The sequence below is a fragment of the Centrocercus urophasianus genome, unplaced genomic scaffold, assembly GCF_019232065.1.
Source record: "Centrocercus urophasianus isolate 14NV4802_14NV808 unplaced genomic scaffold, USGS_Curo_1.0 seq_20, whole genome shotgun sequence".
Lineage (NCBI taxonomy): Eukaryota > Metazoa > Chordata > Aves > Galliformes > Phasianidae > Centrocercus > Centrocercus urophasianus.
In genome coordinates, this window is record NW_024884756.1 from 17,347,930 (window position 1) to 17,370,764 (window position 22,835).

Genomic DNA, 22,835 nt, shown 5'->3' on the forward strand with positions numbered 1-22,835 from the left:
GGGCGGCTCCGAGGAGAGGAGACCCCGCCCGGCGTTACCGAGGCGGCCGCCGACCTCCGTCCTGGCGAGAGGCGACGCTTGCTCCAGGAGAAGCCCGGCTCCGGCAAGGTACGGCAGTGGCGCTCGGGAGGGCGGAGGGGCTGCAGCCGCAGGCGGGGCCGGGGAAGCAGCGAGGGGGGAGAAGCGGGAAATGGCCGCCGGGCTGAGGGGCGCCTCCTCCGGGACTGCGCGGCGCGGAGAAGGTCGCGGAGCGGCGTGAGGAAAGCGGGCTCTGGAGGTGCTGTGCTCCGATGGGGCAGAAATGAAGCCGGGATGGCGGCGAGGTCTGTGTAGTCGGGCGCGTGTGAGGCAACGAGGTGTGTTTGGTAGGCTCGTACTGTACTCAAGTGAAAACCTCGGAACATCGATGAAAAAGGTATTAGGAGTGATCGCGGACGTTCTGACGCGTGTTCTGTGATGGGAGCGTTGAACCCTGCCGTTCAGCACCGCGCTCGGAGCGGTGCTGTGGTGGGGTCTGGCCCCGCGCTGCTTCGCTTTTGTATGGATGCTTGTGGTTGTTTCTCATGAAATTAACTGCCAGACGCGGCCTGTTCTCCCCTGTTCTCCCAGTCTTCTTGGCTGTACTGGGAACGGGCGGCCGAAGCCCCGTGTCAGCCCGGCAGTCGCTCTGCTGTTTCTGCCATGTTACCCTGCTCAGCACGTCGCTGGTCCTGCGAGAGTGGTGGGGATGGTATCGTTAATTATGTGGTGGTGGTGTTTCTTTTCGTTTTGGACGTTGCATTGATTGAAGTGCGGAACGCATGCTGATTTGCTCCACCTCCAAAGGCAATTTTCTGAGCAGTAACATTAGCAGGAAGGTCAGAGCTGGTTCAGGATCAAACTGATTTGTTTGTAGGCAGACTTGTACTTCTGTCTTTTTCTGAAATGTGGGTGCCCAGCTGTACTCTGACCAGCAGCAGTGGCTGATGGGGCAAGCCAACAACCTTTCTGTCCCTGTACAAACACAGGTTAATAACACTGCTGCAATGCTGCTTGCAGGCTGCTTACAAGAGATCATACGCTTCTCAGTCTTAGAGCAGTTTGAGGATCCTTCTTGGCTTCCATATTGCTGTTCTTAAGACTGGTTTATAATGGTCTCAACTCTGAGCTAGTAGCAGTTTAAAGCAGTACCCACATGCAGTAAGTTGGGTGTTTGTAATTTGTTGCAGCTGCTCAAAATGATTCTGTGCTGGTTTCATCTTTTCCACCTGCATGCTGGTGTCCAGGTGTCAGCTTTTTCTTGGTCACCTTGAAATTGCTGATTGTGTACCAATCCATGGAAACATGTTTTGTTAAATATCAGAGAATTCCCTGGGTTTGTTCAGCCCAGAGCAGATGTGAGGGAATGACATGGAGCTGTCAGAGGGGTCAGGTGGGTGTTAGGAGAAAGTTCTTCACCACAGTGCAGTGAGCACAGGACAGGTGGCCCAGGCCGGTGGGCACAGCCCTGAGCTGCTGGAATTCAAGGAGCATTTGAACACTGCTGTCAGACCTAGAGTTTGAATCTTGGATGTTCCTGTGTGGAGCCAGGATTTGGGCTCAGTGATCCTTAAGGATTCCTTCCATCTCAGAATATTCTATAGTGTCAGTTTTGAGCATGAGTACAATTGCATACCCATACCCACTGCCATAACCCTATCCCACTGGACTGGAAAATAACACATTTTTAAGACTATAAGCCTGAGAAAAGAGCTCCTGGGAAGCTGTATTGTTCTGTGTTCTTGTGGTCTCTGGCCTATATTTAAAATCCATCATTGAGTTTCTTGCTTTGCAACTCAAATACATCTGCTGTTTGTAGTCAGGTTATCATAATGGAAAGATTGTGTTAAGAGGAGGAAAAAAAACCCAAAACAATGAGCTTTAAGCCCCTTGTCCTTAGATGTCCTATTTCAAAACTGTCTGTATGTATTCTGTATCATGACACACAGTCAGGAGGAGCCATCACCTCCGTCCAGGTCAGAGAGGCCATGAAGAGAGATCTCAGGAAACTGCAGAGCTGGGGGTCACTAATCACAGCTGAACAAATGCTGGGTTCTGTACTGCTCAGAGCCATCTCCTTCTGTGGCTCCTCATTCCTATTGCTGCTGCCTGGGCACGTTTCCTACAGCAGTGCCGGGCACTGACAGAGCGCTGAGCCCATCCAGCAGCTGGAGTGCTGCCTGCCACAGGTGGGCTAGGAATTTTGTCTTGGCAGCCATCACAGTTCCTGCAGTTGCATAGACCACTGGGGACATGGAGGGGGCACCTTTGCTGCCCTACAGCTCCCCTTAGCCTTGTGTGCCCAGGGCTGAGCAAAGGCCAAGCCCACAGTCTTCCCTGGGCTCCTGTGTGCCCGGGGCTGCTGGCTGGGCTGTCACCCCAGAGGGCACAGTCATTCGGTGCTGGGGAGAACAAGAGGGGTCACAGTAGTCCCAGTGCACACTACTAGTGTACCAAAAATGAAGACACATTTACTGGTTTAGCTTTTTTATTACAATTATGATTTTGTATTGTCCTTCTAAATGGTTTATGGTCCAAACTTGTAAAAAAGTTTTGAAGGAGCTACTGGAGTGAGGCTTCATGCTGATTGTCAACCCTTCTTCCCATGCAAATCACGGTCCTCTGCTTCTATAAAGGAACAGCTGCATTTGGAGCTTCTCTGACTCTACCTGGAGTGCCGCAGGGCACTCGGGGCCATCAGTTGGCCTTTTTCTCTTGTCCTGTCACAGCTCAGTGCACACCAGTCCCAGTCCTGCCTTATTCCTTAGAGCCCACTTGGAGACCTCATGGAGCTCAGGGCTGTCTGCGGGACTCTTCCCATTGTCCCAGTGCAGCAGCTCAGAGGACAACAGTCACAGTCCTGTGCTCTTCCTCAGAGCTCACCTGGAAGCTGCAGGAAGCTCACAGCTGGTGTGCCTCCATGGTTTTTCAGCTGGTGCACTTGCTCTGCACGAAGGCTTGTCTTTGTTCTCACATTTTTATCTGTAACCTTCCTTGCTTTTGCTATGCTAGGAACGTTTCATGGAGTTCTGTTGACTTATTGTGGATTTCATCCCTTACTTTTTTACACAAGTAGAATTAAAAGTGTATAAAAAATAGCAGTAAGGTTGATCTAATGTGGAGTGTCATCTGTATGAATTTGTATCAAATTACCGATGGTTCAAGGAGAGCACAGGGATATCTTTGTGTCTCTTTATATCCAGTATGCAATTAAATTCGAGTTTGTGAATTTTTGCCACGTCCATGTGAGTCAGGGTCAGAAAGCAGAAATTGGAATTGATGGTGGGTGTCTCCATCGGAAAAACAAAGCTTGCACTGCAGTTGCACCCTTGTTTTTGTGGGAAGAGGAGAGGTGAAGCACTGCTGCTTTCTTCTTGTGAGGATCACGGCTGGCTGTGCATGGGGTGTAGTAATGCAATGTGGGCAGTGCGGTGCTTTGTGCTCCTTAGAAATAGGCTGGCAGTAAGCAGCTGCTTCATGCTGAGAGGAGAAGGTGGGGCACTGGAGGCTCCCTGCACAGGGCAATGAGGGCTGTGAGGAGTGAGCAGTTGGGAGTAACATGCGTGCGAGAAGCAGCTGGAGCAGGGGTACTTGGGCCAGGGAGAGCAGGATTGGGATTGATCCTGAGAGCATGCAAGTTCCTGCTAAATTGGGCACTATGAAGGCCAAGCCACATAAAAGCACTGACTGGCAACAGGGCCGCTGTATGGAGGAAATCCCCCTTAAATGTAGGAAGACTTCTCCTGTGAGGTTGGTCAGCCACTGTCGTGGGTTGCTCATTTAGAGAGGCTGCAGAAGTTTGTCTCTGGAGATGTTTAAGAGCTGCCCTGGGCCTGAGCAACTGCTCTAGTTTGGACCGGGCAGGGTCTCTGCAGGGGATCTCTGGCCTTGTGCTGCTGGTCCAGGCTCCTGACCCCCTCTGCTCTCCAAAGTGCCTCATGTTTGTGGGCCAGCAGTTTTCTGGCTCTGAGCGTTCTGGATTTTTAATTTTTTTAGTTCAGACACACTGGTGCAGGGACAGCACTGCAGCGTGTCAGGTCAGAATCTTCAAAGGCTTTCACCTCAGCTTACATTGTGATGCCTGAGGTGTTTGTTGGAGTGCCCTGCACCTGCTCTTCTCCCACCTATCAGCTGCCCTCCGCAACATGTTGTGCCAGCACGGCCCCGTCCTTTGAAAGAGTCTGATGGAAGCTGTGTCTGCCGTGCTGTGGGTTAACCATAAGTGAAGTGCTGTGGTTCACTAGGATTTCAGTCATGTACCTCAGGCTACACAGTGTGCACAAGTGTTAGGCCTTGTGTATGTATATATATTCATATAGATGCATTGCATATACAGATGCAACTATCTGTGTATGAGTACAAATTCTGTACACTTATGCTACCATACATACGCCACCATCTGTGGCACTCCAGCGTATATACTCACGATAGCTAGTATCTGTGTGTGTAACATGAATATATAGAATGCTGGTTCAACTATAATGTTTCCATTTATGTTAAAACATATGTTGTATGTGTATATACAGTACAGGTCATTTAACTGTTCCTCCAAATCTGTTGTTTCTTGTTGTGGACAAATGTTTGTGGATTTAGTTGTGGAAGCAGCCTGCCTGCAGTAATATTGTATCTTTGACGTGATCCAAGGGCAGCAATTTCTAGCTCTAGCTGCAGAGCTAGCTCTGTAACAATAAACACTGTTTTGGGGTGTTGTTTGTTTGTTTGTTTTTTTGTTTGGTTGGTTATTTGTTTTTGTCTAGTATGTGTCCTTCTGACCTTCAGGGCTCCGCTTCAAAATGAAGTTGATTTAGAGTCTGGAGCACAAGACTTGAGAGGGGCAGCCAAGGAACTGAGATTGTCCAGGAGGAAGCTCAGGAAACTTGTCACTCTCTACAGTGACCTCAGAGGAGTTTGTGGTTGGCCTCTTCTCCTAGCTAACAGCAATAGGTCGAGAGGGATTGTCATTGTCTTCAGTTGTGCCAGGGGAATATTAGGAAAAATTTCTTCTCTTGGAAGAGTGGTGAGGTATTGAAACAGGTGGCCCAGGCAGGCAGTGGAGTCGCCATCCCTGGAGGTGTTCAAGAAGAGTAGATGTGGCATGTGGGAACGTGGGGTAGTGGGCATGGTGGTGATAGTTGCACTAGATGATCTCAGTAGTATTTTGTAACTTTTTGAATTCTATGATTTCCTTTCAGCAAAGCAGCTTGAAGACCTGATGTCTTAAATTTAGAGATAAGCCACAGGGTTTCTTTTGAGACTTTTTTTCCTGTGTCGTTTTGTTTTTTCTGTCTTTTTTGAATTGAAACTGGATCCTGTGGCCAAGCAGTTGTCAGTCAGTAGCAGATTTCATTGATAGGTACTGAGGCAGGTCAGATCCTTGACTAGTTTTGCTAAGCCCAGCTGCTGGAGTGCTAGGAATTGTGGCAGTTGGCCTGCAGGTGTGAGACTGAGTTATCTGCCCTGTGGCAAGGGGCAGGTCTCTTAGGGGGAATGGCAATATTTACAGCACAAATGTTGTTTGCAACGTTCACTTTGCCTTTCTGATGTACCGGTGAGCCTAGCTGTGACTATCTCATGTAATTATGATAAGAAACCACAATTACCAGAACAATGTTTAATTTTTAAAAATTTATTTCACACTTCTATACAAATATCCACAGGTAATTTCTAATAATGGAATGATGTAGCATTGTTAGCTGGTATTAAAAAAAAAACCATTTGAAATAGAAGTATACCAGTGATGTGACTTATTGAAAATAATTTTCAGTTTAGCACTGCAAAGACATTCGTGGTCTTGACAGGGGAGGGCCACAACCTGCTTTTAAATCAGAGGCTGGGGGTAGTTGGTTGTCAAGCATCTTAGCACCTTGTTAGCCTGGCTTCTTATGCTGCCCTCGGAGAATAAGCTGTTTTTAAGAAAGCTCAAAAACTGAGTAGCAGCTAAATGCATTTGTCAGGGTTCATAAAATCAGGGTCATGTACTGAGATTACTCAGTGGGAGGAAGAAGAGCCTACTAAATTACTGCCCTTTTTATAAGGATAGCATTGTAGGTGAGCATAGCTTCTAAAAAGGTATCTTAAAAGTTAGTAGCAGAAATCAGCCACCTGACAACTGCCCTCATTGCAGGTTTTCACCTCTGAGAGGAAAAAGTACCAAGAGGTTTTTGCATAGTTTAAACTGCTAACAACTAACATGCATGCTTCTTGAGCAGAACTTCGGTTTATATGGAATAACCAACTGCAAACTAATCTTCATTCTTAACGAGTACCAGTACTTTGGAATAAGGACAAAAGAAAAAGGGTAAACTCTTTATATAGTTTTATCAATGATTAGATTGCTGATAAGCACGGCATTGTGGTTGTTGTCTTAAGAGCTGGGGTATTCAACACGGTTCAGTAGTCTCAAAGTGGATCAGCTCAGATCCTCATAGTTAAGTTAGGCATATACAGCCTCGTCAAGTGCTTTGTAACAGCTGTAGTAGTCAACACCCTTTGCCAGACAGGAAGTCCCTAACGAAGCTGGAAAGCTGTTTCCAGAGAACTTCTCACTTCCAGTGAAGTATAAGACTGTATCTTAAAAACCCTACCTATGCTTGGTGTCTGAACTGCTTAATAGCCTGAAGTAATGTACAGAGTCATATTACAAAACCTGGTAGTTCCTATTAGATCAAGTTACAAATATCATGAAAAAAAAAATCTCACATACATCACTGGAATAAATATTTACATTTTTAGAAAGCATTGGCACCTTCAGTGATTTATTAAAATGCAATGAAAGCCTCAGGTCTCATCTTCTGAAGTTCATAAGCACAGTGGTTTCAAGGTTCAGGTAAGTCTTTGGCCTAACAGTTAGTCAAAGACAACTGGTAACAAAAATAAATACAAAAATGACTAAAATGTATATATATATACAAAAAGTACATCTAATATTCAAGCCTCTTTTTTAAAAAACTAACAAAAAAACAACCTGTGTATATTTGTTGCGAGCAAGATTTACATAATCTGATTTTAAAAATTGAGCAACGTGACCTATTGTGCATACAACTGAAGAGGATGCTTTTTGTAAGCCCTAGCTACTGTGGCAGCAAAGCTTATGACTAAAACAGATTTGCAGGTCTTCAGACGATACTTGAGCTACATATGTTAAGGCCAGTGTGTTTGTAAGGGACCACGCATCAAGGGAAGGCTGGAGGATTTATGCTGATCTGAATCATGCATTGCTGGCATTCCCAGGAACATTAGGAGCACAGGAAAAAGCCTGCCAGAGTGGGTTTGCATGTTCTGCAAAAGAGAGCCCAAATCAACACAGTGTCTTCTAAACCCTGAGTTAGATTTGAAAGAGGGGAAAAAGAGGCTGAGTGGAAATTAAATAGTGCCAATAAGGACTGACAAAGCAATTTCAACTGTGCAAACAGAAGCTGCAGTATAAGTAGTAATATCTACATACAAACAGTGAAGATGTCCATAGTGTTCGTAGGTCCGCGAACCATTAGTAAGTCCACGAGTTTACCATTAATGAAAGCATTATGCTCTATCTGAACTTTGAGGAGGGAAACCACTTTTTCCTAAGAATAACTTTCATTCTCATTCCATTTTGTGAACCACTGTTTTGTTTCAAGATCTTTGCATTTCCCGTCTTTGATCTCTCGTTCTTCTTTTCGAATTCTTACAGCATGATAGCGGGGGACACTGTCATCGTACCTGGAACGCTGGAAGAACCCACACTGGGGGGAGGAGAAAAAGAAGAGTTTAGACTGAAGTTGCTGTGGAAGTACTACAATTACAGAGGCAACACATTCTTCATAAAGGTAAGAAAACTGAATACAAAATACAGACTTAGAACACACCACATGAGTCTTCCTCTAAAGTTGTTCTGTCATATATAGAGAAAAGTCCATGCTAAGCAAAGATGTACATACAGTTCAGGAACGCTTACTTCTCCTGAATCAAAGGCAGCTATGTACTTCATTACCTTCCTGTATGTTGATGTGATTTACCATTAAACTTGTAGAAAGATTCCCAGGGCGTTCAAGGAAAGCTTACACTAGGGGTCGTCTTTTCAAAGCACCATCACTACTACACTACCTTAACTAACCATACATGTACAGTACTAGAGCACAAGTCTTGCTTAATTTGCCAGAGTGAAAAACAGACGTAAATTTAAATTTTGTAATATTCTCTGCTGAACACCTCCCTCTATGAAATACAGTAAACCTTGTTTGTGCCCCAAAAGTTTTCTTGTTAATCGAAACTGCTATAAAACCTAATATTTAACAGCTGAAGACTGAAATGAATATTCAAAATAAAATAAGCTTTGGCCACAATGGTACAGTGATGATGGTTGGCAAACATTTGACATGTTGATAGGTTTCTGAAGTCAAGACTGAAAGTACGAGACATTGTGCCAAACTGTGATTACATACTACTAGCAAAATAATAAGAGGTCGGGTTTCATTTTTGACTTGTTTAAAAAAAAAAAAGTTTAAAAATGAAACTTCAATAAAAAAACTTTTATGAGGAAAAACAACAACAAAGCATAGCTGAAAATTTGGTCCATCTCGTAATGAAAATTTCATTACATGCAGTTTTGACAGATTTTAGATAAGAATTCCTTCCCAACCCCTCATCTCAAAGCACCTCTAATTAATATCCGGTACGTGCATGTATTGTCTTGAGTAAAAGTTGAGTAAAGGAACGTAAGTTGTCATGCATCCTGGTAGCTTCAGCAGAGAAGTTTCTTCTAGAAAAGTATTTTCCAAACTGAAGGAAAATAGGTGTTTCCACAGCAATTACTTTCTATTTAAGAAAATTCCTTTCGTTATTAGCAACTTTATTTTTAAGCATGCAGTAAAAGGTTAATAAAGCAAGTTTATTTTCTAGATAGTCTTAGCTGTAAATATTAACTCTGCATTGTTACCATCTCTAAAGCTTAAAAAAACCAACTTGTTAAAACATCAGTTAAAAATGCTAAAAACCACTGCAACAGATCCATATGTTTTCTAGAGAACTAAAAGCTTCTTAGACCAAGGTCAGGACCTGTGTTTATGTACACCAAAAGCTGAAAATCTATTAACAGAGTAAGCAAGTACTGACAGTCTGAAATTCAAAAGTTAATAGAAAATATGCAGCAAAAGCTTCATCGTTAGCCACCACACCCACAGCATGTGCCACCACAGCTAAAAATTAAAAAATATCATCAATTACCAATTACAGAAGTAGATCAATACTACGCATCAGAAGTAAGCCTCTCTTTATCAGATGGCTGAGCATGGATCTCAGCCTTGTGATATGTGGCATCGTAATGATCTTTCTTACTTCTTTTGAAGAAACCACACTACAAGGAAGCAAGGTATTTAGTCAATTTCAGTGGACCAGAAGAAGAGTTAAACCTATTAGAACCGACTAGAACAACCTTTCCATAATCCCTTCACAGGCTGGTTGCCTCATGTTTTAGAAAGTTTTCACAAGAAGAGTCAGCTATTGTTACTAGATTTGAGAACTTCTGGGACTAACTTGCTCTGTACAAGAGCAAAATAACCTGGGGTGTAAGGAATGTCATTTTAGAGGCTTAATTTTAAAATTTTAATACATTGTTTTTTGAAGAAAAACTACTTACACAGCATGTCTGTAGCAGCTAAAGCTGTCTGTAAAGAGCAGAAAAGTTCTCTATACAAAAACCAATTTATGCACAGGGTAAATGTTTTGACTTGTTCAACAGGAGCATGTGTCTCATCCCCAGCCTATAATTGCCTATGACGTACAGTGTTTGTCCTTCATAAGATGCTTTTTTGTCATCAAAAGAAGTTCAGTGTTTATGAGAGCATTTTCATGTGCAGTAGAAGACTAGTAGTTGTAACCTAACAGCCCATCCAAAACGTTAATGATTATTCATTAGATTTGCAACAGACTGTCCATTTCTTTAAGAAGGAGGAAACCAAAAGTACCCTACGAGAAGTCATCTATAGCAAACAGTAAGTACAACCACACCACCTGCCCCAAAGGAAAGTGACAAGATATTCCTCTTCACCCACTCTTTCTAAATGAGTGTCTTTCTCATCAACTTATAGTAACTGCTGAAGCCAGTAAGTAATAAGAATAAAATAACTACCCTATTCTACTTGGAGACACAGTTAGTTGTAAAAATGCCAAAGGTGTTTTAAAAAATACTTGCATTTTTTCTTTTCAAATTCTTAAGTTTTCCTTTTAAATACGAATTTACTCCTTCAGGGTTTCTAAGATAAGGAGCCCATCCAAAAGAAACTGAACACACAGGTAATGTGTTATTTCTGCATCTTTTGTTGTTGTAATTTTTTTTCTGTCTGCTCTTGAGTTTAATAGCATTAGAAATGCCATGAGAAAAAAGCCCTGCTCAAACATCTGTAGAAAGTTCACAAAGTTTTACAGCTAACCGCAGCAGCCCCAGTTATTATCCATCTGTACTGAAGTATCTACAGCCTCTCTGGCCAGCTGTTTTGAGGTCTGGCCAAAGTTTCAGACATTTCCTTTTGAGGATGTAGAAACAGAAATATTTCCTACCAAGGATAGAAATGAGTTTTCTTATATGACCATTTTCATGCCAAATGTTCAAAAATTGAGAAACTGATACAGGTAATGTACATTTTGGGTTATTTTGTTGTGTTTTGAGTCCCAAATGCAAACCAAAAATACTTAACTGTTTGCTTAATTTGTTTGCTGTCTTGTCACCTGTATGCCAGGAAACATGAAATAATCAAATAAGTAAAAACTTACCTTCCATAACAAGAATACTAGGAGTGCAAGCATCAGTACTCCAGCAAAAATAGCCACTGCGATGATCCACCAAGGCACTCCTGTATAAAGGGCTACTGGTTTTGCAGGAAAGACTGTAACACGCACCTAGAGGAAAGAAAACAGGAACAGATTGAAAAAGCGTTTCAAAAGCATCCATGTTTAATATAAAATTGCAATTTATCGTCCTTTTTTTTTTTTTCCCTACATTCTTCTCTCCTTACCAAATGTTTTTGAAGAAAAGTTTCTAGGGGTATGGTTTCAATATAGCAGCAAGTTTTGCCAACCAAATTGAATGTGAAAAGGATCACAAATTCAAAACTTGATTTTAAAAATCCAATATATTAGCTCATTTTGCTTTAGAACAGTTTATCTTTTCTAGTCTTTGAGATAAGCTGGAAACATAACATGATCTGTGGCTAGCATTAAGTGCTGAACCTACCTGAGCAGCTTCATTTGTGAGTTTGACATTCTTAGCTGCAGCAGGAACACTGATTGAGGCTCTAACAAGAATGTCCAGGTAGTTCATTTTGGAGTATTCCTGTTCCAAAAAAAATACAGTTATTAGACATACGACAGGAAAGAACTCTAAGCTTTCAGAAACGGCAAGAGAACTTACTTCCAAGAAAGTACTGTTCCACAGTCTGGAACGCAGCAAAATCGATGCCTTGCTGTCAAAACCTTTCAGAGGACATTTTATGTCCACACACCGTGCATTCACCTTGCAGTCCTGCAGTAACAAATTTTTACATGTAAAAGCATCTTCACAGTTCTCCACCAGGATTTAAAATTGGACTCTAAACATCGTATTTAGGCACAAGAACCAAAATCTGTTTGTGCCAACAGCAATGGGAAACTATGATGAAGGTGCAATTAGTGTTTATTTTAGCATAGATAAAACTAGGAAAGAATTTCTCCATAGTTCTCGCCTCAGCAGGTAAATAAGAATTAACAAATTCTAAAAGCATCAATGCTGGGATTTAAGATAGAAAGAAATCAAAGCCCTATCATTTTTCACACTGTCAAACTCCAAAAAGCCCTGTTAAGAGTGGAGAGGGAAATGTCCAACAAGACTAATAGATGCAGTATGCTTACCAAGGTCTTATATTTTCTTTCTGAAAACAAAGAAAATGTTTTGCTGTCTGTAATCTGCTTCTCTGCAATCTCACGCTTTCTTCTTGAGTTATGGGATTCCTTTAAAATAAAATGTTTTTGTCACAACTCTGTCTTAATTCTGTCTCTTCATATAGGCACAGAAATAACTTTTGTTCCTAGATCAGTATGATATTGTTATATATCCCCCTTTTTCTACATTCATTGCTAATGACAGAACCATGAAAATTTGAGATTAACCACTAAAAAGCCAACTGCCTACTTTCTTTTGACATGGCAATGAGTTTTCAGATGTAAAAAGCTTTTCATGCTGTTTCTGTTTTTGTTCTGTGTATATGGCATTAATGTTACTGTGCTAATAGATTTACAGGTGATATGGTCAATACACACTGGCTTGGTTTTTTTTTGAAATATATACTGATTACTCACAGAAAGTTTAGTAATGATCAACGGATAAGAATAGGGTACATGCAGTTTTAGTAGCTACAATTACAACTTCTTCCAGATGACCTTGAGATTACGTGAAAAACAGTGAAAATGAGGGCTCAGGGGGATTAGAAAAGCTTGCTAGGTTGGCATAATGAAACTCCTGTTAGATAAATGTATTTATTTGCAAGAAATACACTACAAGTAAGCGCAAGCTCTTTCTCTTTCAAAAAAGTACAGGGAATTCCCCCTCATACTGGGCCAACAATTACTTTTTATTTTTCCATGTAGGAAGATAAACAGATTTCAGTAACGTTGATGAAAAGCATTAAAGCTAAGAACAGTTTCATCTTGTGAGAGCCAAAGGTACCAGTGCAGATATAATCACCAAGACATAGCATCTGTCCTCCAGCTTACCTCATTATCTATTTTACCAAGTCTCTTAACAAGTTTAGCCCCTAACATATTGTTTATGTACTGTGCCTACAACTTTCCTAAGACAAAAAAAATTCCTTCTGGAGGTAAGCTTTTACACTCTGTTACCACATGCTGTGGTGTTTTAATGGTGAAGCCATTAGTGAACACAAGAAGATAGGATAACATACCGCAACGTGCAAAAAATTGATTTCATTCTGTGGTTGACAGGAAATCTTTTCCAAGCCCTTGGAGTCTATTTTCATCAGATACAGCAGCCATTTACCATTACTAATTTCTTTTGGCCACTGGATGTCCAGGGAAGCTGTACCAAATGTTTTCAGTGGCCTGCCCAAGTTGGTTACCTGTGAAAATAAACTTCCTTTAAGTTGTGCAATCTGTTCCAAAGAGATTTATCACCATTACTGACTTGGAGTCATGCAGATAACAGGAAATTAGAAAGCCACTAAAAGACAATGAAAACCCTTAAAAGACAATATGTATATGAAAGCTAGCACATCTGGAAGGCAACTAAATGGCAAGCTTATAAGATCAGAAATTCATAACATTGAGCTGCTGATGTTTACATGTCTGTCTTCATACGAAACACCCACTATTTAGACTTAACAAATCATATGTCTACACAACTGTGACAAACTCCAAGTTTACGACAAGCTTTCGACACAGAAAGATAAACAGATCTTGCTCCCGCAGTTTGGGAAAATCCATTTTTAAATCCAGCAACGTTTTTGAGAATTAATACACATAAAAAGAGAAACTGTTCTAAATTACTCACTCTGAATTCATACTCTATGAGGTTTCCAATATTATCTTCAGATTTCATAGCACTCTCACCAACGATGTTACCTCCAAAATATACCTGAGATGGCTTAGCCACTCTGTTCAGGAACAAGGAAACAAATCAGGCTCTAATGAAGTCTGCAGCAGAGGTGTTCTCCCCCCACCCTGCACCCCTGTTCTGCTATCAAACTTACCCAGTGAGTGACAAAAGCAGTTCAAGAACCACTTTAGCACTAGCTGTAATTGTAGTTGAATTTACTTGAGTGCTTGTTCTACAATGGAAAAGAAACAACGCTGCTGATTTTTACAAGTTTAGAAGTTTTTCATTTTACTGTTAAATTGCTTTTATAAATAAAACCACTAATTCAAAATGTTTACGGCCATATGTCAAAATATAATGCACACAAACACACACACAAAGAATACTTACGTCTCCAGCTTGAGGTTAATGTCCAAGTCTGTTGTATCAACATTCACTTTAGTGGTACTTAAGATCAGATAAAAGGTTACCTGCATCCAGGAAACGTGAACATTTTAAAGAAGATGTTAATGTATGCAATATTATAGTAACACACCATCAAATTCTAAAGTTAAAAAGACAAATCTAGGCCAAATTTCCAGTTATGACACAGAAAATTTGAAAGACTGCAGCCAGGAATCAAGTTGTATAGCTTGAGTAAAGTAAGTGCAACTCACATTGGAATTTCTCTTGAATGGATTTCCAAGTTCACACTCCGCTTGAGAGCCATTTTGGTTAGCACCACACGTGAGCTGTTTTTCCTGAATAAACAGAACACATTTGTAATTCAATTTACGCTGAAAACATTTTAAAATTTGAATACCCTTTCTCTTAAAAACACTTACAGGATATCCTCTCATCTCCCTGAATGCAGAATAAGTCAGACTATCTGGAAAAGTTGCAATTAGTTTAGCTTCGTATGCATCTTCTCCATCTTTCTGTGGATTTCTTGCATCAGATGGATTATTCGTCACTGTTATTTCCAGGGCAATATCTTTCTGATCTTTTAAAACAAGCACTGGAATGCCATTTTCACTGCAGAAACAGAATATATAGAGCTGTGCATAAGGGAAACAAATGTGTTTCAAAGTTTGTTTCTTACTATGGTTTACCCAAACCATTTCTCTCTCTTAGTGAAAAATTACTGTAAAGAACATAAACACAGGAATGGTCACAGTATTTGTGTGGCACCCTTGGCAAAAGGCTGACTGTTCACAGTCAGTAAACATACTTCTTTCTGTGTTTTCTTTTTCACATCTCCTTTGTAGTACCACTGGCCCTCCAAGGAGGAGGGGTGCAATGGGATGCTGGCTTTGTGTTACAGCGTAACAATTTTGCCACTAACTTCTCTTAACTGCTCCTTAGGCTACTGGACGAGAGCATCCTGTAACTATACAGTTAATAGTACCACACAGATCTACTGCAAAGCTGGTCATCATTTCTCCAGCAGTTAGAAATCTTCTAAATTTCAGAGCAAATCTCCATGGTTGCAGCCACTTTACATCCACCATTTGATTCTGTACCATCATTCTTCTAAAGCTCAGACCCACTCCCCCATGATTGTCACCTTGACAGATACAACTACACAGGACTCAATTTGCCAGGCCAACACAACAAAGCTATTCCATCTCCCAGAATAGTCTAAAAAGTTGTTTTACTTTCAGCACTTGTCAATAATCTGAATTTTAGTAGTCACTGCTAAATCAAGTCTTACATTGGCAAATAGGTAAATCTGTCTTCATTTCCTTCTCTAGTGCAAAACCGGTACTGAAGTTTCAGATTGCTGTGACATTCATTGTCTTCTCCACATCCTTCTTTCAAGAACTCCACCTAAATAAAACCAAAGCACTTTTATTGCATGCCACATGGCATTAGCTTAAAATCTGATTTCTGACGTGCAGCGCATAAAGCAGCTACAGGGAACTCAGTAACTTTCCCAGATATGTCAGTGATGCAGAGCTCTAATGCTGATACAGCATCCTATCCATGCAGGAATTAGGTTGCATGGTTTTTTTTGTTCTTGTTATGTGGGATAAGTCTGGACTGCAAAAGATGAAAGATTCCCATTCTTATTTAAAAGCGTACTTCCCTCCTTGACATGTTGGGAAGGAAAGGGGAATAGAAGAAGCCTAACAGCCATATGATTTTCTCTCATGTAACAAAAGAAATGCAGGACTAAATTCAGAACATTTTGAAACACATTCATAACAAAGCACAAAACATAAGCCAGTCCAGAGCCACACCACTTATTTCCTTTGGTCACAATTTAGTTTTCTATAGTCTTTAGCGTTCGGTGACTTTCACAGCACAGATTTCTAGGAAAATATGATATTAAAGGCTTACCTTTGTTATCTTTGTTTCAGACTCATTTGAATTTAGTATTGGTATAAGGTCCGGAAGCGCTCTCTCTTTTCTGGTGGATGATGAGCCAGACTCCAGGCCAGCAATATTAACACTGACTGCTATAGGAATTGGGCGCAGCTTATCTTTAATTTTTTCCTGATAAAAATTTCAAATGTCATAGTTAGCATATAGTGTAGAGAAGAAAAACAACCTCAAGACTACCTTTTGATACACGTTCTAGAACAAGTAGTAAAGCAACATCTCCTTTGCTACATTTTGCAGTATTACAACTATTCACTATTTAGAAACATGTAATTTTCTAAAAATATGCATGAACACAACAAATCCCAGCCTTACTGTATCTTTTTTTCTGGCTTCCTGATCTGATTATTTCTCTTAGAGTTAGGAATTACCAGGAATAACAAATGGTAACTCAGGCAAATGAAACCTGCTACAATAAAATAACACACTAGAACAGTGGCTGCCTTTAGGGGTCAGCATAGTAGCAAAGTGAGAAGACAGTGCAGATCAAGTTTTCCTGTTGTGCCCATTCAAGCCATCTAAAACTTGCTTGAAATCCTTTCCCTAGTCAGTCACACCGTTAAATTCTACCACTAATTCTGTGGCTTCCAATAGCTCTCAATTTTTAGCATTTGTTGACTCTCCGTTGTTCTGATTTGGTTCGGCTCTCTTGACCTCCACAGCACACTGCACTGGCTGCAACTTTTATTCACTCTTTGAAAGAAAGGAAGCACCATGTGTGAAGAGAATAGTAAAGTACTACTGTTTTTCTCATTTCTAAGCCTTATATTGCACGTGATTTTTAAGTTGCATGCAAAAATACCACGAGGCTGGAAGAGCACGTTTTGTTATAAATGAAATAAAAATTAAACACTCTGCCTTACCTGCAGAACAAGCTTGGCTGTCACGCATTGTTTGGAGTTCTGCCCCATCAGGGTGGTACTTGCAGTGAACTGATCAGACAGATAGTCCTTAAACCGTACCCTAGATGGCAGGCCTAATTGTCTCCTCTCATTTTCTGCTTCAAATGTATAGTTGATCTCTATACGAAGAAATAAAGTAGTTTGCTATAAGGAAGAAACCTTGCCATGGTTACAAAGAAAAACAATTCAAGTATGATTTTACAGCAACATTTTAGAATAGCTTCACCCAGTGCTAAGTTTCACAAATTCTCAGTTATTTACAGAACCTTCTCCATCTGCTGCTTTACCCCTCTCTAGCTGAGGGGACATGTATCCAATGGAAACTTCCAAACAAAATCCTCCTTTTGGTCAGTAAATTCCTGTTACTTTATTAGCTTTTAGAGCTGGCTGGAGCCGTTGTAATTGATGCTGTAGAGCCAGTAGAGGGCTGAGATAAGAAATCATAAATGCTCTGACATGAGTCCTTGCTTTCTGTCTTGTCCCAGGTAGTACCTAAGCTAAGTAGTCAGCAGGATTTTGAGGTCAAGGTACATTGTTCATCTGAATACTGAAAGCGGTATTCTCAAGCTTTCTAGCTCTGTCTGTTGAGGCAGGGAATACCATGTTTGACAGATGTGAATTTGGTCCATCTTTTAACCATCTCTGTGCTCACCAAGATAATTTGCCAGTCCTTCGGAGCATGCATGTGAGTGGCTTCCAAATGCTAAAAGCACTTGGGCTGCTGAAGCGACCAATACCTTATTCAAGTACCTCTATGGATTTTACACGTAACTCAAAAACCCAAACACCACAAGAGAAAGAGGAGGTTAGGCTTAAAGTTCTTCTTGTTTTCTCTCAAAATCCTACAGTTTTCAGAAGTGTAATAACAGCAGCACTGTAACTACTTAAGAGGAAAAAAAAAAACCCGGATAGATAAGAAACTGATGCTTTACATTTTTAACTACATTTATGATACAGACCCCCAGCCTCCTATTAATACGGAGACTTACTACTTCAGTTGCTGATGTCCACAAAGCTATACACACAAATACGGGACACTTCTTGGAGAGTAAGTGTCCAATGAGAAGCAATGCTTACTAACCATATAATAAAATGGGCTTTAAAACTACTTTTTAAAGCAAAAACTGGAGAGGTAAACTGGCTGTTGTCTGTATGGCAGCCATTTCTCACTCACAGTTATGTCACCTACAGAGTTTCAGTTGAGTCTTTTGCCCCCAGAACTTCCTAACACCAGACACTATGTGCTGCTCCAAATACAAACACTGCATAGCTGACTGGCCTTAGTACTAAGTCACATTTTAAACCTGTCGTTATGTTTAAGTACCATTCTTCCACAATACCACCTTAAGTTTTATGTATACATATATATATACACACGCACACACACACGACGACAAAGATTAAAATTATTTCTCTTTAAAACTTACTTATTCTTGGATTTAAATTACGAGGGTTTGCAGTATACTGGAAACATGCTTTCACATCCATCCTGTAAAAAGTGCAGAGAAATTAAAATTAATAAGACATGGTCCAATGGACTGGAAAGTTTTAATAGTCCACTGAATTATGTTATGAGTCCTATGACTCTGCTTTTCATGCTGGAACAATCATTTGCTGCTTACTAAACTGAATTAGCAAAGCAAGTAAAAAATGTTTAATGAGCAATTAGAAAAATTTTTTTCTGGAATTTGCTTTTACATCTCTATTCATGAGAAAGCTGTTCAAGTTAAGATACCTTAACACACTAATAACACACCTAAATGTTAACAGTCCTAAGTGGCAAAGCGACACTGATTGGCCATCATATCCCCCCCACTCTAACAGCAACCGACTGAACGAATCTAACAGAAATGTCAATACACCACAACTTCTGACAGAACAACTCAAACATTACCATATTTCACTGGGGTCTTCAGAGTTCTTTTTCTTTAGGTCAAGTTTGTCAGGCTGTACTGTAATGCTTTTTGTAATGCTTATGACAGGTCGAGATCTTTATTTGGGGGAAGAAAAAAAAAAAAGGAATGAAAAGAAAAGGTAAAATAAGGAAGAGCTTCAGTTAGAATTAATGCAACAGTTTATGAATCCAGATGTCTCTATGCCTGCACTGATTTACAGCAAAGGCACCCCAAGAAACACAGGGTTTGGCTTTCATAATGGCAAGAAACAAAACAATTTAAAGCTAAGCTAAGCAAGTCAGAGTAAGTGGCTACAACAGTGAGTAGGAAATGCCTAATGAGGGAGCAGGGTACATTAATGCAATGTTATGGTTGTTATTTTATACACACACAGGAAATTCAAAGCGATGGTTCCCATACCAGTGGTAATTCAGCCCTTGTGAGCAACTGTAGGTACTAAAGTTCATTCAGATTAATGTCCAAAACAGCTTTAATGTGGAGCCTGGATGGCTAGGGGAAACAATGCTTTTACATCCTGACTCCTCCGCATGCAGACAACAGTCATGATTTAGCCTTGCAACTTTTCCTTTCTTTCCCTTTTTGGATGGGGGATAAGAAAAGGCAGCTGTTTAAACTAGAGTCCAAACAAGCCACCTCACCCTTTTCATCAGACTTTGCTGTTCATAAGCATAAAAGTTCAGTTCTCACTTGTACAAGTTTTTTTTTTGTAATGCCATTATAATTAAAGCTTCTTTTGACTAAATAGAGCATTTAATAATCTACTGAGTGTCCATTCCACCTAGTTTATTCCCTTCCACAAGCAATATGTGCTGCTTTTGTTATACACTGTTTCGGTGTATTTAAAGGCATTCCAATTACACACACAGATTCCATACACCTTAGAGACAGGATCATCAAAAGATTGTAGGAAAGGCAATTCTCCCTGAAGGGCAGACTTCTTTTCACCACCAAAATTAGGATAACCAGTTTGGCAGTTCCACCCCTCCCTTATTGAGACCTAATAATCACCACCAAAGCCTCAAACTTCATACAGGATTCACTGCTCTGAGGAAGAGAGAGTCCTCTTCCTGCTCATTACTAGTGAATTCAGCTTAACAGTAACATTAAAAGAAAAACTGGTCTGTAAAAGACCGTAAGGTCATCCTGGTACATCCTTAATTAAGGCCTGTGCTAGGGAAATCAAACAGGATCCTGGCTGCAGTGCTTCTTCAGTGCTGTTTCACAGACCCCACCACAGCCTCAGCACTTTTAAGTCTCAGCTGTGGAAGTAAGGTTTTCCTTTATCTTGTTCTATCTTAAATAAAGTAGGATTGCTGTTATATAATAGCAGTAATGCACATCAGCATCCCATAGCAACTGCACACATTCGCCCTCTTAGCCTGCTCTAATCAGAAGGTAGCTTCTCAAGAAGGAACAGGGAATGAAGTAACAAATCAATTCATGGATATTTTTTTCTCAGAATTTCCAACAGCAAAAATACACTCCAGGCCAAACATCTATTTCGTTATTTCTAAGCAGTTTGTTTTAAGAAAACTGAAAGTCTTGGTATAATTACAGTCCTGTAACGCAATACCTGAACACAGATACAGAATCTGAAAGGGAACCAACAGCAATATCAGGGTAGGAATTTTTATCCAGGTCCATGTTTCCAGCAATAGAGTAACCAAAGAAATTGGTGCCTGTTTTTTCACCATCAAGAATCTAAAGAGCAAACAGATTGAGGGAATTCAGACACTGAAAAGCTGTGAAAGTGAAATACTTAAGTGAACATCATTACCTTATGGAACAAAAAAGAAAACTTCCATCTTCATATAAACAACCCTGAAGTCCTAAGACGATCTCCTTTGTATAGAAATTTTGCCCATCCATTCTTTACTTGTAATATTTAGGCAGTTTAGGCACTTGAAACTTAAAAACATACTCTAGAAAATATTCTAACAGTATTCTAGAAAGTGTAATTAAGTTCCCTTCTCACCTTGCTAACTGCACATAGTGGTCACAGAATCACAGAAGCACAAAAAAGGCACAAACAAATGATATGAAAAAAGGAAAGGAGGAAGTCATGGAAGATAAAAATGAAGAAAACAATATCTCGAGAAGAAGAGAAAAAACAATATGTATAGTTATTTCTAAAGCAAAAACTCTTCATTAACGTGAGCATTTTATCTGAATTGAGGGCAAGGAACTATTTCAGAAATCCCAGAATTTCTCAAAAATAAAAAACTTATGCATCTACAAATTCTTTCACTTTTCTTTGTATTATTGGTACCAACGGACTGTCCCAGGGAGAAAAATGCACATTAAAAAATAAAGAACACCTAATTCCTTTGGTCAGCATTGCCATCTTTGAAGGTTCCTGTAAATCACTGTGCATATCCACCACCCAATTACAATAATGGAAAGGCAAAAGATAGAGAGCCCCATCATTCCCTTAATTTTGTGCAAGAGTAATTATACACAGCAGAAGTTATCATTACCTGTGCAGGTTTTGTATTTATTCCATTCTTGGATCCATGATAAATATATACTTTGCCAAAACCATCATACGGAGCCCCTACCGCAATATCTGTTGAAAATAAGTTGCAGTACATAAATAATTCTTATTCTTTCTGCAGCTTTCAGTTGTGATAAAGACAACTGTTCAAAGTGTGGCGCTGGCACAAAAATCACGCGCGTTCTCCTGTTAGTTGGTTTTCACTCACCTGGATATCCGTCCTGATTAATGTCCCCGACATTTTCAACTGCAAGACCAAACATCGAGTCAGTGGTCCCATTTAAGCGAACAGGTTTTACTCCTTCCCATTTGCCTCGCTGGTTAATGTAGATGTACACAGCACCACCAATATCTCCACTTCTATCGAAGTACTGTGGGGCTCCAACAACAATGTCTTGCCATCTTAAAGAAGGGAAAAAAACAGTGCTTGTACTGAAGAACTCTGAAAAGAGCTCACAGAGACTGCAGTCTCAAGGTCATCAGTCAACCTGCTGCTGAACAGAGGTGATTAAAAAGTACTTTCAACTAGTCATGCAAAAACAGCTGACAGAGGATCCCCTAAGACTGCAAGCCAATTACATTCTCTGCATCACATACAAGATACTTCTTGGATCTTCCTTTGGTATCATTTCTTCTTTACTTACACTAATCTTATGAATTGAAGTACAACTCATTTCTGTAATTAAAAACATAGATTGAGTTCTGCATGACTTTCTGAAACGCTCAGCATTTCCTCCAGCAAAACACGTAAGATTGTTCTTTACACTTCAAATGTAAAAGCCAAAGCAGGAATGAGTCAGTCTGTTATCCTGTATAGGCAGCATGAGTTAACCAAGGCCATACCCATCACTGTTGAGATCCACAACAGCCACATCATAACCAAAAGAAGAGGCCAGCCCTTCTCCTTCAAACATGTGCTCCAGAGTAAGTGCCCTCTGATTTTTCTCTTTTTTCAGTAGAACAACTGCTCCACTATGGTTGGCTCTTGGTGCACCAGACACAAAAGTCATCTCATCTTGGGAGACGATTCCTTTACCAGAGTCCAAGGAGAAACCTTTAACAGAGAAAGAAACAAACAACTTAGTGCTCGTATTGTTAACAAGAAAAGTAAATAACCCTACTATATTAAAGTGGCATATTGGATAGAAGTTTTCTAAAACAGAGTATGATATACTGGCAGTTCCGTGTTTCTCTTTGAACTGGTGAATGCATGTTTATAAGATTACACTCTTTCAATGTATTCCATTTAAGTTATCTCCCCCACAAAATGCACTATTTCATTGCTCAGGTCTCCATTTTGCAGACAGTAAATACAAGATAATTTTTTTTTAAACGTATTGGCTTAGAAAGGACTAAACATTACCACTTGAATATAGCTTGAGTACTGCACCTTCAAGAAAATCATTATAAAACTTCTACTTACAAGTCAATAAACTCTGTTACAAGCATGCAAGATGTACTGTCCATGCTTAACATTTAACATTAAATGATGTAATACAGTAGTTGAGAATCATTTTATCCAGTAGTGGTGAAATTGGCAACTTTAATTTATTGTGGCTCTAGTGGACACGTCTGAATGAATT

At 40.2% G+C, this 22,835-nt stretch overlaps 1 protein-coding gene and 1 long non-coding RNA gene across 7 annotated transcripts in view; one reads left to right on the forward strand and one right to left on the reverse strand.

Moving 5' to 3' along the window:
• The first annotated feature begins 20 nt into the window (after positions 1-20).
• LOC122162272 overlaps positions 21-22,835 on the forward strand; it is a 29,488-nt gene continuing 6,673 nt past the window's right edge. Inside the window, exons 1-3 of one of the 3 annotated variants that reach the window (XR_006169455.1) lie at positions 21-108; positions 7,688-10,287; positions 21,374-22,702. This is a non-coding gene — a long non-coding RNA (uncharacterized LOC122162272). Of the gene's footprint in view, positions 109-7,687; positions 10,288-21,373; positions 22,703-22,835 lie in introns of those variants that run through there. The other 2 variants (XR_006169457.1, XR_006169456.1) reach the window with 2 other exon arrangements.
• ITGA6 (integrin subunit alpha 6) overlaps positions 5,629-22,835 on the reverse strand; it is a 40,097-nt gene continuing 22,890 nt past the window's right edge. For 3 of the 4 annotated variants that reach the window (XM_042822455.1, XM_042822459.1, XM_042822457.1), the window contains 20 exons: positions 22,096-22,306; positions 21,461-21,654; positions 21,236-21,324; positions 20,332-20,459; positions 18,737-18,832; positions 18,270-18,331; positions 16,804-16,961; positions 15,899-16,054; positions 15,270-15,385; positions 14,401-14,590; positions 14,233-14,316; positions 13,967-14,046; positions 13,731-13,808; positions 13,532-13,634; positions 12,927-13,100; positions 11,878-11,976; positions 11,402-11,512; positions 11,225-11,323; positions 10,765-10,890; positions 5,629-7,739 (listed from right to left, as the gene is read on the reverse strand). In XM_042822455.1, coding sequence (XP_042678389.1) covers positions 7,581-7,739; positions 10,765-10,890; positions 11,225-11,323; positions 11,402-11,512; positions 11,878-11,976; positions 12,927-13,100; positions 13,532-13,634; positions 13,731-13,808; positions 13,967-14,046; positions 14,233-14,316; positions 14,401-14,590; positions 15,270-15,385; positions 15,899-16,054; positions 16,804-16,961; positions 18,270-18,331; positions 18,737-18,832; positions 20,332-20,459; positions 21,236-21,324; positions 21,461-21,654; positions 22,096-22,306 — 2,513 coding nt within the window. In that variant the 3' untranslated portion in view covers positions 5,629-7,580. Of the gene's footprint in view, positions 7,740-9,219; positions 9,350-10,764; positions 10,891-11,224; positions 11,324-11,401; positions 11,513-11,877; positions 11,977-12,926; positions 13,101-13,531; positions 13,635-13,730; positions 13,809-13,966; positions 14,047-14,232; positions 14,317-14,400; positions 14,591-15,269; positions 15,386-15,898; positions 16,055-16,803; positions 16,962-18,269; positions 18,332-18,736; positions 18,833-20,331; positions 20,460-21,235; positions 21,325-21,460; positions 21,655-22,095; positions 22,307-22,835 lie in introns of all 4 variants that reach the window. The other variant, XM_042822456.1, reaches the window with a different exon arrangement.